We start from the raw sequence: 17259 nt of genomic DNA, 5'->3' as shown, positions 1-17259 counted from the left end.
TTCGTCTAACCTGGAAGTATAGTAAGCCCTCGTCGCAAGGACTGTAGACAGAGATAAACATTATCGCGATTCGGGAAAAATTGAATTTGTGATTTACCAGTTGTAAATAGGTACCGGGTATTGATGCATGTACCAATGTGTTGGGGAATCGATACCAGTACTTGCAAAGTTTTATTGCACTGCCTTCTATAGTTACTCCACTTCGACTGTTTAAACAATGCCACAAACTAATCTAGCCTTCAATGCATGGAGTATAGAATAGTGTAGTCTCCAAGAGGCACCCTATACTGATATCATAATGAAGTCTTGACTTTCACATGTAACTCTAGTAATGAACTATTGCACATTTTTTACAATTTCGTATCCATGAATATCCTAAGTCTGTCTATGATGATAATACACAATTATTGATAAAAATCACAGTCTTCTTCATGTTATTTCCTTTCTTGGCCTGTCTTTGTTGTAATTTAACCCGTTCCCGGTTAACATTAGCACAGTATTCGCTCTTTCATAAACAAATGGGTGTTTGTGATGCAATAGCAACAATATCAAAGGGATTCCACTGCACAGGAGCGATTATCGAGGGCATGTCAAAGGCCATTTTTAATTCTGCTCTCGACCAGTCTTTCTTCTCTCACCTCAGAATAATTCAGCAGGAACCGCAGTCAAGAAGCGTCCCAGTGATACATTCTAGTTAAGGTACCCGGTCTTTAGGTTGGCCGGATAGGATTGTGTGGGAATAATTTACTGCCTTCTGTAATGGCCGCTTAGGACATACCGTCCATGAATATCATCAGGACCACGAGGACCATGAATATCCCAGTATATTGCATCTGTGAGATTGGGTCTCGCATAAGAGAGCAGCAGTTCAATCATCTTTGTCATGTTGATGGCTAACTAGCCAAGGCAAGGCAATCCAGTCTCCGAAGACTTACAACAATTCTATATAATTGTTGCGTTCGTTGAGAAACCTTGCGTCCGGCTACTATGACACGAACTGGCTAATATCCGCATCTCTATCGAGTCCACCTCTATCACATATAACCATCCTAATCACTCTCGGGCAAAGCAGCCATTTATTGCGTCTAAATTATTCAGTGCGGGACTGGCCTCCTACACAAATGGCAGGTAAATTCGTTACTGTAAACGGCTGTGAGCGTAATGGCTTGTTCAGGCATGGCTCAATTTTAGTCTCATCTCAAGGGATTGCAAGTGACCGTTGACTAGGCGAGGAGTTTGGCGCAGTATCTCCGTGTTCCCGTTTCCTTTATGTTGAGTGGGATGTCAGTGGGAAAGGTGTCACTGTAATCCTTATTATTTCAAGTCACTAGCTAATCCCTATACACTTCGCAATGACACACTAAGATGGCCGGGAGTATGAACAACGTCACACCGTTTAGCACTCCGGTTTGAATGCCTTATGCGTCACTGAAGGCGGCTGGTGACGGAGATACCTTGCTGGCAATGTCTGCTCAAAACTAGTCATTTTAGCTCAATGTCTACCCGGTCTCTGGTCCGAATACTGAAAATGGCTAGAGAATACATCATTTCGCTTCTCTTAAAAAATTGCCGGCGAAGGTCTCCAGCTTTCCAACTGAATTACAGGAAATATCACCTCCAAACTCAAACCTATTGGTCGTGCAGATAATGGGCTTAGCGCCACAATCCTGAATAATTCGCAACCTTATCCATCACATGGGCGAGCTAAAATATTAATGGACAGATCGTTCTACAAGATTAGCCCATCAGCTGGCCACCGTATCGTATTAACCTGTGCGTTAATTTGTTGATCGCTTCCCGGGTGTAATAACTCCATCCAGAAAAAAGGGGACATAATCAGCGCTTAGGTTACCACCGGGTAGAGTGTGAGAATACATAGACGAGCTTTTAAGTGGGCGGTGAAGACTTGGCTACGCAGTCCGTTCGCAATTATATCTGAGGTTACTGTCTGTGTTGCTGAACTAATCTTCTGAGTCATAAGTAATAGAAATATCGCTTTTCATTATTCATAGGCATGACGCATTGCTTTGATTGGACAAATTTTGGCAATACTAGACACCTGTTCACTTTGGTTTCACCACAGACTAACCGCTTCGGGAAAGATTGACCCATACAGCTTGAGCTACAGACGGTAAAACTTTACATAGAACAAAAACTGTACAGCAGTATCGTTGAAATAAACAGCGTCGACAACCAGCAGAAGCATGGATTCAAATGCAGAACTACATGTAGAGTACCTGTGTATTCAGGTTACATCCGCAATGAAATGAATAGCTGCGGTGTCCAGCCAGAATGACTCGAACAACAACGGCGTACATTCGTAGAGATAGAGTTATCCCCAACGCTTAGCAGCTGCGAGACGATAGAACGAACAGAGCAGCAACTTTGAGATAGAACGAAGAACGCAAAGTAGGTCATAAAGAAAAACGACCAACGCATACATGCGGCAGCTCTGTACAGAATGAAGGCACGAAGCAGAGCAGTATTGTACAGATAGAACGAATGACGGACAGCAGCACTGTACGGATAGAACGAATGACGGACAGCAGCACTGTACGGATAGAACGAATGACGGACAGCAGCACTGTACGGATAGAACGAATGAGCGGCAGCAGCACTGTACGGATAGAACGAATGAGTGGCAGCAGCACTGTACGGATAGAACGAATGACGGACAGCAGCACTGTACGGATAGAACGAATGACGGACAGCAGCACTGTACGGATAGAACGAATGAGCGGCAGCAGCACTGTACGGATAGAACGAATGACGGACAGCAGCACTGTACAGATAGAGCGACCCAAAGGTCACAACTAGAGAACGAACGAACATATCAAAACTTGTGCAGAATGAAGAGCACGAATAGAACAAACCCAACAACAGCGTACATAAAGAATAAACCCCGCAGATAGATCTCAAGGTTTTGGCATCCCCTGCCACCCCATGTCAACAACTCAGATTCATGATATTACTGATCAACGTCAATATGCTTCCTCGCTTAATTCAGTTTGAATTGTTCCCAAGTCTCGAAGGAAATGTTCAGCCCCATTTTCTTCGATAATCACCTCCCACCGGTGACATCTCGGCCTTAACTTAAAAAGACCTCGTAGCCTTGAGAAGCCAGCCGCCCAGAGCGTATCATTGCTTCTGGAAAGGAAGCCGACGACATTCGTCAATCTATTCGATTTAAAATGACAGCTTAAAATGCCTTTTTTAGTGGACGAGCTCATTAGGAGCAAGATTGAATAATCCGTATTTCTAAACGAATCAAATCGTTTAAGATGCATGTGACGAATGCATTAGTTGTCAAATTCGTCTTCGGCATGTTTGCAGTCATGATAAAGTATTTCAGTTTGAATTTATCAGCAGAAATACATGGATACATAGCAGTTGCAAAAAGGACAGGCAAACAGAAAATGAAGAATGCTGACATTCCGAACACGTGCAGCCCATAAAAGAGAAGAAGAAATGCAAGAGCTGATGTACGATTGTAAAATATGTTGCTACACACAGGATAATGATAATGTAACACTGTGTACAGGCATACTGATAATGTACCTATCCAGAAGCGTAACGTACAGTGTCTTTTAAGGAAATTACTATAAACGCCATCAGACAAGTTATCCTTCATTCCATGAACGTTTCCTCGAGCTTATTAAATCAACGCTAGCCGTGTTACATGGGAAGGTTCTTCTCCCGGGATGGCTTAAGTATGCATCAAGAGGACGATGGAAGGATGCAAGATTATGCCGAGCACGGCTTTTGAGTCTGGTCTGGGACTAGGGAAAAGTTGTGCTTAGTGTTAACGAGAGAAAGACTGAGAGACATTGATAGATAGCCTGCGCATGTTGTTAAAGACTCGCGGCGAAAAATCATTATTACAAAGTCATCATTTGTTATTTGACATTGACATGAATTACCCTAAAAATACCTTCAGACAATCGGCAAACATTCAAACAAGATATCATGGAGAAGAAAATGATCAGAAATACGGAAGGCACTGAACTTACCAACTGTGACCAGACACGAAGCGAGGGAAGGCGATATCGAACAGTGCCTGATATGACCAAATTGGCCGGTTCATATACCAAAAAATTCCAAAGCTGCAATATCAGTTTCACTAGAAGTTGGATAAGGAGTAATAAAAATAAATGAATTGAATTGAAGTCTTGAACCGAAATACCAGGCCACCGGGTTTACAAAGAAGAGGTAACGTATTGAACAATCAATCGGCCTACAATGTAGGTTTAGGTTCTAGCAAATTCTGCTGTGCGTGTCTAATATTATCCAAAATCAAAATGTGGGAATGTTAAGCTCGTGTCACATCTCGATGGGTCAATGGAGCCTATTCGCCGGCAAACACAATTTATCGCCAAACTTTTACCGATTTGGACACCAACAATAACCAGATAAGGCACTGGGCAAAGCCAAACGCTTGTTACAGCCATGATACAAATCGGAAATCGTGCTGAACACCATCGACCCTTAAGGGGGGTAGCCTTAAAATGGCGAGGCTTATATGCTGAGCACGGCCCGAAAACGTTAGTCTTCTTGATAAGTGAGAGATGGACAGGAATTGGGAAGATAATCAATAAAGTAGTCTGGCACGCGGCTAACGGCTTCATGTCTTAGCCATCCGAGATTGACAAGATTAGTTGTCCGAACTCTGCGATTCTAACCGCGGTCGGACAAGTGACATGGGACGGAACTTTCCATTGGTAGAGAGGGGAAATTTACATTAGTCTTACATGAAAAAAAAATGAATATAGTGATAGGTAATTCAATATAGTCTATATCCTGCACCCGCATAAAGATGGTCAGGTCATTCATTTCTTAAGTGATCGTCAAAATGGTAAAAACTGTATCTGTCATCTGAACAGGTACCGTACTAACAAGGGAATGATCAATCTTGCGATGGTAAGTCCAAATATAGCGAAATGATAAACCCGTGCCCGTACACGCATGTTGTGCTAACGAAAACTTTGCCTTTGTAATGATTGAGAACTGAAGAAACACGACCAGATTTTTTGTTTGGTTCTCACCAAAGCAGAATACGAATTAAGTAAGGTATTCAACGAGAGGATCGCGTGTTTGTCTCTTTATCTCTCCAGTATATACACCAGGATGATGTTTCAGTCAATTAAATATTGGCAATGACAAATTCTATTAAATGTTCCATTACCATGGAAATAATGGCAACGTCAATTGAATTATAATAATCAGATTTGCGAAATAAGCTCTCAGGCATTGCACAACGAGGTACTGTCAGGAACATCTCATATGTATTATTGGTACATGGAAGGTTGGAACACCGTAAAGTCCTTTTTCAGATGTCAATGAGCAGGCCTATGACTCTCATGGATGAGAAAGGTCCAAACACTGACTTTAAAGAAAGGATTTTAAAGTACTGCCTCTGCTGGAAAAAGCCCGGCTTATCTTCCTTTTAATGTGCGTTCCCCATCGTAGATGGACAGTCCTGTTTAGTGGTGACACAAAGTTCGTTGTGCTCACTGTAAAGCTGGTCCTTGATGCAGGTACTGGATAGCCAGAACTATTCGCTGAGGACTGCTAGTTCTGGGCTTTGGGCTCATAAAAGGTCGGTACAAAAAAGTGGTTCTGACAGTCAACGATACATTTTATAGGTTTTTTGCCGACTGTTTAGACCGTCCATTTCACTTCAAATTTCCTGAGATTACAACGGTGCAGCCATCAACCTCGTAATTTGAGACTATAAAAGAAAACAGCAAATAAAGGGTGAAATCTGCTTCCGCTCGACTGCTTACACTAAATGCATTATCGTCGCTGTAATCGTCTTTCCTCGCACTGGTAGAAAAATCAATAGTGATGCCCATCTTGGAGATAATCACACATAATCATTTCCATGTTAGCCGCTTTCTTGTGCAATCCACCATTTCATAGAGTCTACTCTGTCGGCTTACAGAATCTTTGTGCTCATCATCAGTGATCCGGGGCTGCAGGTTGCATCACGCCAAACCAAGCGACACATCCACCACAATTATACCGTTCTATCCTCGAGCCATCAAAAGCAGCCGGCAGAAATGCAAGTGAATCTAGTCCCTAGGCTGTCGTAAAATGCTATTACTCTGTAATAAGTAATGCTATGATCGTACATCAAACTCGTTTATGGTGATGGGAACGAGACTTACCATTCACGGCAGACGCAATGCGCATGCGTCTTCCATATTCAATGGTGGAAGAGGTTCGATTTTTGCAATGGTTTGTTCTGGCGTCGCTTAGAGAATTCTCATGGATTTAACGTCAGACTTTAAAATGAAACAATGGAGGATTATTAAAAACAATAGATTGATACTGTGCGGATAGTTAGGTGGGAAACATGAAGGAAATACGGATTTTCTTAACAGTGGTCTGTCACTCCGTCATGATGTCCATGGCTGATGCTTTTGAAGCAATACCCATAGGTGAGCTGTACATGTTGTCATTCCGTGTACATTTCAGCGAAAAGCCGATAGACTTAGAGATAAGAGGACTGCTGTGTACGGCAATGTATGTTTAGTTCTGTAATTGCTTCCTCTCGATCGTGTGATGGCTCCTAAGCAGTAATCTTCAGTAAGAGAATTCATCCCCGTGGATTTAATAAATGGATCGCTGGTTTAGCAGTTGTCACTGTAGCTATTGGTGTACGGTAGACAATGTCTCTTTTAGTTGTATATATTGATGATGCCCTTGGCGTTTCTGATCTTTCGATGTAACCCTCACGGGATACATATACTTAAGAATACAACTTTGATCTTCTGATGGAATTCAGCGTATCCGAATGTTCGGTGCTGTAATGATCCCATGCGAGAGCAGCTTCCGCAACGTGTGAAAGACACCTGCTTGCGGTAGGTATCGTGTTGAAGACAACACAGGGTGTGTGAGAAAGAAGGTGTGTGCGTTTTGGGGAAGTGAATTGGAAACTGACGTCTGTTATATTGTCATCATTACCCCTCAGTACGATCTCCCTAAAAATACATTAGCAATTAAAACCGTGGTATTCGTTGTCTTGTCTTTTGAAAAGTGTATTCACTTTTCCCGTCCAAAGGATTAGGCTCGGGGGGACTGAATTTTTGATATGATATTCTCTGAACGAACGAATTCCCAAACCTTCTCACGTTATTCCTCCTGTCTCGAGCTATCATTTGTGTAAGCTGTTATGAACTTCTACAGTGCATACACATAAATGAGGCAGCAAGGCCATTACTAGACTGAGTCTTCCTAGTCAGGATCAACGAGATACCACCACTGATTCTGCCTCTACATCACCATTAGTCTGGCATGCAAATTCAAACCGGCCTTATCAAGAATGCAGCTAATTTCTCTAATGGTTGGACATACACAGAGAGGACTGTTACGATACTGTACTCTTGGCAAATTAAATAAAGCTGTGAAATGCTAAATACACTACATGTATATGTATTACTTCAGCAGCAAAGATGCTGACGATCCTGGAATCTGAAGAGGGACTAGAACTTTTAAAATATTGAAATTTAATAAGAGTCATATGTGTTAATGGCTTCTAAGGGCCCACGGGGAGGTCAAATGAGGATGAATTAAAGAAAGGAGGCAATAAATCTGTCAGCTCAGTGATTGTAGATTAGTTGTGATTTAAAATACGTCACTCATCCTAACAAGGCCACTCTTCCCACCAATCTGATCATGCTTGTAATGATAATATACGGAATTACAAGCAGGCATACATCATAAAACAGTTCCATATTCATTGCAGTTTTACTACCTAATATGTAAACGCGAATTGTGGCAATATCGATGCAAACCCTTCCACACAAATATGCATGGGAACAAGATTGGCGAATGTGCTTCATCATTGGAGGAGATGATGGACTCCCTCTTACTAGAGAATGCAGTGCTATAAATGAGACTTGGAAAAGGATTCGGGGTTATAATGATATGCCAGGCGAGAAATCTTCGGCAGCAACTCCTTGATGTTGCTGCTGACTACTTTTATTTTAGGTCATTACAATGTCCAATGGACCCGGGAAATCTTTGGCGGATCCCCACACTTGCAGAAGCGCATCATAGTAGCTTAATGCTCTAATATTAGAACGATAGAATTCCCGGACATTCTATTCAAGGACATTTTAAAACGTTTACACCGGAAATATATTTTCTTCTCTCATATGTGATTCTGAACAAGAACGGAGAAGTTATCTGTTGTTAATATCCGTACAGGTGACGTCAGTCTGATCTATTATGATATTTCTGTTCGTCTCTCTAGGCTAAAACAGGAAGCTCCCTCGACACTTCCATAATTGTCTGAGGTTCATGGCTAGAAGTGCGTAATAACGTATACTGCAAAATCAGAGGTCGACGAGACATATTCTGAGTATTTACATTAGATATTTAATATTAGATATGAGTGGACTGCAAACATGGATTAGATTGAACAGTCGCCTGTGAGTCCATCGAGTCAACATCAGTAGCTTGATCATGACAGCTCCGTATAACCTTGACCTTGACCTTGACACTGAGTTTGACTCATCGAATTTCATCAACATGTTTGCCTGTGGTGAATATATTCACGATCCGAACGATGTTTTCAAATCTGCACTGTCGTCCCTCCCGTCTTGTGTCGGAGCCACTCTTTTCAATTGACCGATGTATAAAATCCCCCTGCATCTAAAGACCCACAGAGATGCAAGACGTGAATAAGAAATATCGGTACACGATAATCTAGTGATCGACAGCTACAACCCGCCAATAGTGTAGAAACAGGCAGTCCATACGAATCGCCCAATGTCACCAGACAGCGATACATCAGTGCAGCCGGGCGAGACAGGCAGGGGCGACAGCGGTAATACATCAGAACATGGCCGCCAAGACTCGCGCGCGATCTCAAGGTCGCGCAATCCGATTCCCCCGCGGCATCACCAAAAAATTAACCGCTCGATCGTTTGCCGAATATTTGTGTCTTCTTTCGAGCATTAACAATGCCATATCGCCGTATCCATGGTGACCAGAGTCACATCAATTCTGAATTAGTCGTTGCAATTAATTTGCCGGAGGAATGGCCACTTTTTACACGCAACCCTACAGTCAATGTTAATTTGGAGTTTGTTGTTGCGGGCCCAGGGAGATAATTTGTACATATCATGTTTTGATTTGTTGATAGTGGAGGCTGCTGATGGCATTATGTTTGATAACATAATGACATCGGGACCCGCTGAGGTTTGACGCAGGATAACACAATTAGTCTCCTAATTTGATAATTTCCCTGTAACAGTCCGTAGGCGATGTGCAGTGAATGTATTACAATGTAGAATATGCCATATTGGCTCCATGATGGGAGCAGAACTATTAATATTTCATGACAACCCATAATCTGGTATTAAGACAATTGTTAGTGCATTTCTTGCTTGTTATCTATCACCAGAAGGTTGACATCCTCTAGAAGCAACGTCGAAGTTGGTCGTTTCAAGAGTCAAGAAGATCAATGGGAACTCTCTGGGTTACCATCAATCTGACTCATACAAAACAAAAAACCAGTCTATCCAGACCCTTAATTAGTGTACACTGTACGAGTACTGTCACATCGATGCCTTTTACCTTCCACAAGTTCAGAATACAAAATCAGCAAATCACACAATGCATTCATAAATGTACTATGACAAGTTCTTCCCCAGTTCCACCCCGCAATAAGATAGCCACGCATCACCACTACAGATGTGTGAAACAGCCACCATTTGCACCAGTGGTGATCAATCATGCATTGCGACCAGAGTGGCTAATCCTTCAAGGCAGCTCCGTTACATATTTGCCCTCTGACATTCGATTATGTCATGATTACAAGCTGCAGTAGCCTATCGATGTCCAAGCTCCATCCCCTTGCCTGTGCAGCTGTGTTTGTGGTAACTTTTGATACATGAAAGATGGATGGTTGAGCAGACATCTATATTAGCCAGTTTTCTTGTCCTAGTGAGTTCCCTTTGTCCCATCTCGCATCAATCTCTTATATCGGCCCAGTTTCTCAGGCGAACAAACTCCTCTGTAAGACTAAGCAGATTCTCCACGACCAGCTCTTGGGATTCTGCCATATATTTTCCAGAAATTCCATCTCTGTAATGATTTTGCCATCCAGTTCTCCAATCTTCCTAGGCAATTCCAAAAACCTTAAATCTCCCACCCTGGATTAATATGTCCAATTTCCTCGTCCAGCATTGCTTACTCATCCCAAACCCCTTAAGAGAACACGGACCAAGTGAAAACCTCAAGGACAGCTCCAATTATGGTTAAACCGTGAGAGGTAACCGTGGTAACGGCAAGCACCAAGTGCCACTCGTAGGGGAAACGAGATTGAAGACTAATGGGAGGCACACTACAGGACTAGTCGAGGACATGCCAACCCACCCTCTCGATTCCACCCTACCTATACTGGATTCTCATGTAGGTTACGATACTACCTAGTTGATTTTAGCAAAACTGCCATGAAATTTAACTTTCGCGCAAATCATGATGCCATTCAGTCTCTATGTGGATTGTATCATTTACTAAACTTTGAGGAGTGTTTTCGCGATGACAAACACTTGGTGGGTGAAGATGGATTACTGCCTGCTGATAAGGATACGGTAACTGATTCCTGGGCCCTACACAACCAAAAGGCAGCGTACGCATTCTGTAGTAGGTGGTGGCTCTCAACGCCGTACAATGACACCACTCGATGGCTGTGTCTTTTTAATCTCTCATGGCATGCCATCCTCGGAAAGCTCACATCAATCATCAATCCACATGCCATTGACATCCCTCATGGGATCAACTGATGTCAGCCTTATTTTATCTATCTTCCTCCGCATTCACTCAGCTGCCTGGGCTGATGGAATTGATGGTAATTTTACTAATATTTGCACAGCATGGTAGTTAGTTTTAATGGATTAACACTTTGAAATGAGGAAACCAAATGTATAGTTCAAAGCAAAGTTCACTGGGTATGTTTGGTGGAAATGGTAGACATTCTCAAAGTATGGTTTCCAAAATAAGGCGGTGACAGGTGTCATAAAAATCAAAAGTCAGTGACATGGAGAGTCGCCGAAACTGCCACTTTGATTGGTTCAATGCAGCAACTTCCACGAGAAAGCAGGAATTGGATTTACCAGAGTGCATGAGATGTCTAAGTCCTACTTGATCAAGGCAAACGCGTACGGCGTAGTGCCACCTTGAGAGAAATATGCGGGGAACTTGCTCTTTAGAACTTGTGCAAGGGGCAATCCGTATCACACATCCTCGGTTAATAACCATTGCACACAATCTCGTCAGAAGATAAAACAGATAATTATTCCCTCATTAATCACCAACTGTCAAGAACATCCATAAGGATTGATGTATGACATACCCTCCGTAGTGCGAGAAACCACATAAGGCAGGCGACACTGATATCGCTCATGGCTCGTGTTGCTGCAGCAGAAGCACTTAGGCAAAGTGGTGCATTCGCGCTGACAAAATATTTAAAAAACTCACATTTCGAAACCCAGTCCCTGGGAGTGCAACCTTATCAAAGAGTACCATCGCTTATGCGCTGCAGCATCGAGAGATTGCAAATCTGTTGGGATTTCAAAATGCGATTGGGTCAAATTTCTTAGTCAATCTTTGTAGCAACAGCCCCCAAGAGTAGAGAGGTATATGTAGACACGTCTATCTGTTCAATAATCAGAGTCCCCATTGCTTGTGGTTTAGAATTATCAATACGAGACCCACAGGTCAAACCTTGCACAGAGTTGCGTCAATGCCAAGCCGTTGGATACTCGCCAGCCTTCAAGCTACTCCTTCGTCATCTCCTCAAAAATTAATTTCTATAGGCCAGTGGATGACAAATTGCCTTTCTCGTCCAGACACCCCCTCGATCTAATGTAGCGGGAGCCCTACTCATCATTAAGTAATGTAAAGTGTCATTGGCCATCCTGCTCACCATCCAGTCGTTCACCAGGCCAGTATATTTGAACATGGATCCTAGGCAGAGTACATAGTAGAAAATCAAACCCCATATTGCTCTTCGAAGATCCCCAATGCCAGTCAAGGTTTGATCTCGGAGCTTTGTGCGTCATGATGGAATTGAACCGATAAACGTTGAGTATTTTTGTCTTTTCCGTCGCCCTAAGAATGAAATATGATGTATGGCCTCTTGAGATGGTTACTCGTGAAAACATAAGTAATAAGTGTATGATTTTCTTGTGTAAAGTCTCGGGAGATGCATACATACGCTATGATTCTCTTTTAGAGGATGAATGGCGTGAAGGGGGAACACTTCATTTTTATGTTTCGAAGCCCGATGTTGCTCATACTCTTAATGGATTGGGGATGTTTGATTCACCCTTCCACAACATCCATATAACAGTCACTGGCGACTTAGCAGCAACCTTGTGATGCTGGACACGCAGCCAGACGAGCTAATGATTACCATATCAAAAACACTCCGTGATGTATGTTAACGCACTTGGCCGACTTCGCGTATTTTTTTAGAAGCGGAGGACTGATACTCGTCTTCTGGTGCGCCAATTCATTAAACAAGCAGCGTCCACAACCCATTATCAAATAAAACAGACAGAAAACTTGAATAAAAGCTGGCGTGATGGATACAAAAGTCACTTATTTACGTAGTGTCAACTTAAATCAACCGACCTCTTGTCTTCCCAAATGTTGTCGCCAAGCTTGGAGTGATGGCCCAGAAACACATTCCTGAAAGCCGGCCGTGGCTTCATCGTGCCATGTGATCGTCAAACGGACAAGTTTGGTTGGACACTAGTGAAGGCCCAGCCTTTCCCCGGAGAAGACATCCGACTTGGGTAAGATGGCTTGCGTTGTCATGAACCTATAGCCTATTGATAGACTGGTACGAAACGGCAAAACTAATTGATATCACTTCAACCCATACAAAGCCTGTGCTAGGACTATCCTAACAACAAGATTGGGAAGCTGTTGGTCCATCTTGATCACTTTGCCCCCATGAACTAAACCTCTCACAAGATTGGCCATAAACTGGCAGACGTAGATTTTGTTTGAATGTGTCAGCCGATTCTCTAGCAGAACGCTCGCCTGAATCTCTTCCGTCCTATTGATCGCCCCATCCTTGGCTGCGGGTTAATCCCATGTGGATGTACTCCACCTAAGGAGTGTATTGATATGCCTCGTGGACATGACACCCCCATCCCAATCACATATATCTTAATTTGCAGTGAATTCCTCAATTGGTTCGTCTTCATTGATCGGCCATTTGGGACTCCCGGACGTGACTGGCCTACGTCTGGCTGCCAAGAACAAAGTGTATGTTCTAGTGTCGTTTCTGATCATTTCGGCTGGAATGTCTAAGGTCAGACTTTTCTGTCACATGAGTGACCCAGGCTTCGATCCGCTACGCCGTAGTAGCAGGGCGGGTCATCCAGCGCCGGTCTATAAGTCTGACTGCCATGTGCACATACTTTTGCTGTTGTTTTATATGTAGTATCATTTCGTCAGGAAGGTCATGGGCAGGCTGCTTCCACTCGTGGCATTTAAGAGTGGAGTATGCCGGGCGCACACGGTTGGAATTGTGTCTGGGTCTGCCAATGCAAAATAGTTCGACGTCTACGTGCACGGATTACCGTATTGGATGTCAAGTTGGTTGCATAACAGGTCCACGTGTCTGGTCATTTGCTGTCTCTTACCAATACTTTATGTGGCAGCACAATGACTTCAGATGTTGGTAACGACAGCGGCTGTCATTCATTTGGCGTGTTGCAGACGCATATAGCATGAATACATGCTGGCACACAGACATGCTGTCTACGCCAGTATCCAATATTATTGTATATGTACAATTATGCCTTTTGCCTGACAGGGTATCGACGATACTAACTTTCAAGTCAAACCTAATGTAAACATCTTGAAGGCGGCTACAAAGAAAAGCATTGTGAAATGTATTATACATTCAACGTTTATCAAACCTAGATAACTTACAATCGGTGTAAAGGAAGTCATGTGAGTTTAACGTATTTACAAGTACATGTATGAAGGGTTAACAATACACAGTAGGCAAAAAAAAACGCTTTTGCGGCTCCATTTTCTACGATTAGGTGTGATACAGTCCAAACATGTTCAAAGTCAAGTGATACTTTACCATCAGAAAACTTTGCTTCATTCCCTAACTTAAAGGACAGTTCGTACGTTCCGGCCACGACTGCGGATACCAGCGATGGTAGTGTGTCATTCAGTATACCTTCATCAGCAGGAACATTTGGGACTTCTGATCAGATATTTGCCAGTCAATAACATAGGTCACATTTTGTCCGCTCGGAAAGCATGAGCCATGAGGCATGACACAGGTCATCTTATTGGTCATTGCCTGAGCGGAAGTACCGAATTCTTGCGTGAAGAAAGGTTGCCGTAAGCAAAGCATTTTATTTCAAAGCTATAGAATTTGCAGGATCATAATAATGTGATGGCATGTGTAGTGTTTAAAAATTATAGGATTCCAGCTGCTAATCACCAATCCTCAACAACATACACAACACAAACGTAGAGAGGAGAGCTGCGAGTGAGCTCCGTGTCACGTGACCGCTGTTTCTTTCCCTTTCGCCTTTCTCGCCATTACAGTAGTTGTGGCCGCATATCTGACATCCGGCTAGACGCCCGTCGCAGGGGCCGCAGCCGAAGGTGATCGTGTGCGCGACTCCCCTCGCAACGTAGCCAGCAGTCGGGACCCTCTGAAAAAGAAGGGACAAGTTGTCACAAAACTTCCATTGTGCTGATTTGTTCCAAGTTCGAACGATTTTCCCAGTCAAGGTACAATCTATAAGACTGGCCATTTGTAACAGTTGCCAAGTGATACACTGCCCCAGTTTATCGACTCTACACTATGGAGTGAATACAGCTTCGCCTCTCTTCAGAGATTGACACTGGCGAAAAGCATGTTGGTCTCAAGAACCCTGAGATTTCAGAAGCTTAAAAATCCCTATTGGTAAGAGAATATTCTGAAAAACAAAATGGTAAATCAGGTTTTTCGTAATTCTGTTGGCTCCAGATGACCATGTATAGGCCTACTTACGTAACACGTTATGGCGGTTGGACATATCAATCTGGTCTTGGTGTCTTTTGTCCTGTCACCGTCTGTGTTCCACTCCTCATTCCCAGAATGGCATTTGATCGCCACCGTCCCTGAAAAGTACATTTCACGGTATATTAGATAATGATAACTATCATGCGACGTAGGGTAGGTCAACGTTGGGTGGGTCAACAGATTTTTCTCAAAACTATCAAAACGTTTTATCTATATAACTAGTTGATTCCAGCTGACGGCATGCAGATACTGAACTTATAATAAGAGACTCTGGACAAGTATGCCTTGATGCGTTGTACAACTTTAACCTACCCCGTGGAGATTCGAGAAGCGAGAGTAACTCTAATATTAATCCAGAACATTCAACTCCACAGAGACTCTACCTCATGAATGCTTCATCGAATAAACTTCTCTATTTCGCCATCATAAAATTCAATAGCGATGACAAGAGTTTCCTGTCGTTGCGTAGCAACCAAAGACCGGTGCTTGGCGACGGAGATACAATGAAATAAACATGGCGAGTAACATATCTCGTCAGTTCAACTTCCAAAGACCGGACCGCACCCTACCATACTAGGGCATACCGTTTTATTGCAAGTCCTTAAAACTTAGCTTTTAATTTAAAATTTCAGCAGGCCCTACATATATATATACCATTACTTTCTCAATGCCTAGCTATCAGACGTTTGGTTTGCTGTCAATTTTAACCCCACCCAGAACTAGAAACCAGGCACTCGCACGTCAACCAAAAATCGATTTCTTGCAGCGACAGCTTTTGAATGGTCCCGTCAACATCAAATAGTTTGTAACACCCTGATCTACAATCAAATGAAAATGTTAAGTTGCGTAAGGCGATTTCAAAGTTAAACTTACCTTTTATTATGATTGAAACGACTATCAAGTAACTCAGGATGGAGGGGATATAAAGCTCCATATTTCCTGAGTGTGGCAAGAATGAAATGAGATGCATTTGTGTATGCAGCCTCTCTTTCGTGTCGTCATGGTGATGGTCACTACCAACATGGCGGATTAAATCATTTGCATTTACATGCAGATAGAGTATTGATGTACGATGGCGGATTCATTCAATGATAAAAAGCAATGGCGTGATAACAGGCCGTCAGAAATGTCCCCAGCCGGCCTGCCAGCGGACCGCATATCATGATACATAACTGCTGTTGAACAGATCGGCTGAAAATTGAAATTAACGCTTTGAGCCAAATTGTATTCCTGTATTCACATGACCTGATATCAGTAAACATCTCTTGCCGTTGGCCAGTAAATGTCCTGTAATGTGAACTAATAACGTTTCTTGGTGTGAACATTACCATTACCATGAGCTTTACCAGTGTCGCTGGTTTCTTTGGGTTATAGAAAGCGTCACCTTTAAAGAAGACTGGCTAAGGGGGCCAAAGATGCTGGGCAAATGGAAGTTCTTTGCCCAAAGGAAAAAATTAAGTTTGCCACGGGAGTTTTGCTAGATCGCCATTGGTGTCCTAATGCACCCCGCTATTACGACGCAACGTCATTTCCATTATCGTCGCAGTAGCGGGGTAATCAAGCGCCATCACCGTAACGTCGGAATCATCGATATCTACACCAAGACGTCACACTCATAGATCCATTGCTCCAGGAAACGCCTTACTAGTGCTTCGTTCCACATGGAAACGATCGATGCATGGAGAGCTGTACGGTGGCCCATAGAGGACATGCGTTTATTTTCAATATAATAGAAACATTTTCTTTTTACAATAAAATAATATCCACCGCGGTGGAAATTATTAATATCCACCGCGGTGGAAATCCACCGCGGTGGAAATTATTTTCCACCGCGGTGGATATTATTTTCTTTGGCGGTGGTGGGAATTATTATTTTTTACCCGGCGGTGGAAATTATTTTTTCGGCGGTGAGAAATAAATCCGACGGCGGTTGTAATTCGAGAGAAAAAAAACGCATTGTAAAAATTTTTTTTTCTATTATATTGAAAATAAACGCATGTCCTCTATGGGCCACCGTAGAGCTGACTCGGGTCAAACCGGAGTCAACATCTGAAAAGCGTGAAAATTCAGTCAGATTTTGAATTTTCCCTTATTTGTGCAACTGCTTATGTAGAATAGGGGGTAACTGTATGGGCAACTGACAGCTGGGTAATATTGCCCTCAATGGTACCAATGGTCCTTGGTTATTGTACCTACGG

At 42.9% G+C, this 17259-nt stretch overlaps 2 protein-coding genes across 4 annotated transcripts in view; one reads left to right on the top strand and one right to left on the bottom strand.

The window, feature by feature from the left end:
* Nucleotides 1-6204: 6204 nt before the first annotated feature.
* The window catches only part of LOC135494123 (glutamate receptor-like), a 36727-nt gene continuing 25672 nt past the window's right edge, over nt 6205-17259 (top strand). For all 3 annotated transcript variants that reach the window (XM_064781907.1, XM_064781908.1, XM_064781909.1), the window contains exon 1: nt 6205-6440. In XM_064781907.1, the coding sequence (XP_064637977.1) occupies nt 6356-6440 (85 nt within the window). In that variant the 5' untranslated portion in view covers nt 6205-6355. The remainder of the gene's footprint in view (nt 6441-17259) is intronic.
* LOC135494128 (uncharacterized) lies at nt 13924-16038 on the bottom strand. Its single transcript, XM_064781923.1, has 3 exons — nt 15935-16038; nt 15050-15159; nt 13924-14708 (listed from the first exon to the last, which is right to left on the bottom strand). The coding sequence occupies exons 1-3, from the start codon at nt 16029-16031 to the stop codon at nt 14484-14486; spliced, it is 432 nt and encodes a 143-aa protein (XP_064637993.1). The 5' UTR covers nt 16032-16038; the 3' UTR covers nt 13924-14483.

This window comes from Lineus longissimus, chromosome 9, assembly GCF_910592395.1.
Source record: "Lineus longissimus chromosome 9, tnLinLong1.2, whole genome shotgun sequence".
In the NCBI taxonomy this organism is placed as follows: domain Eukaryota; kingdom Metazoa; phylum Nemertea; class Pilidiophora; order Heteronemertea; family Lineidae; genus Lineus; species Lineus longissimus.
Note: the sequence above shows the minus strand (reverse complement) of the source record. Positions and strands in the feature narration are given on the sequence as shown.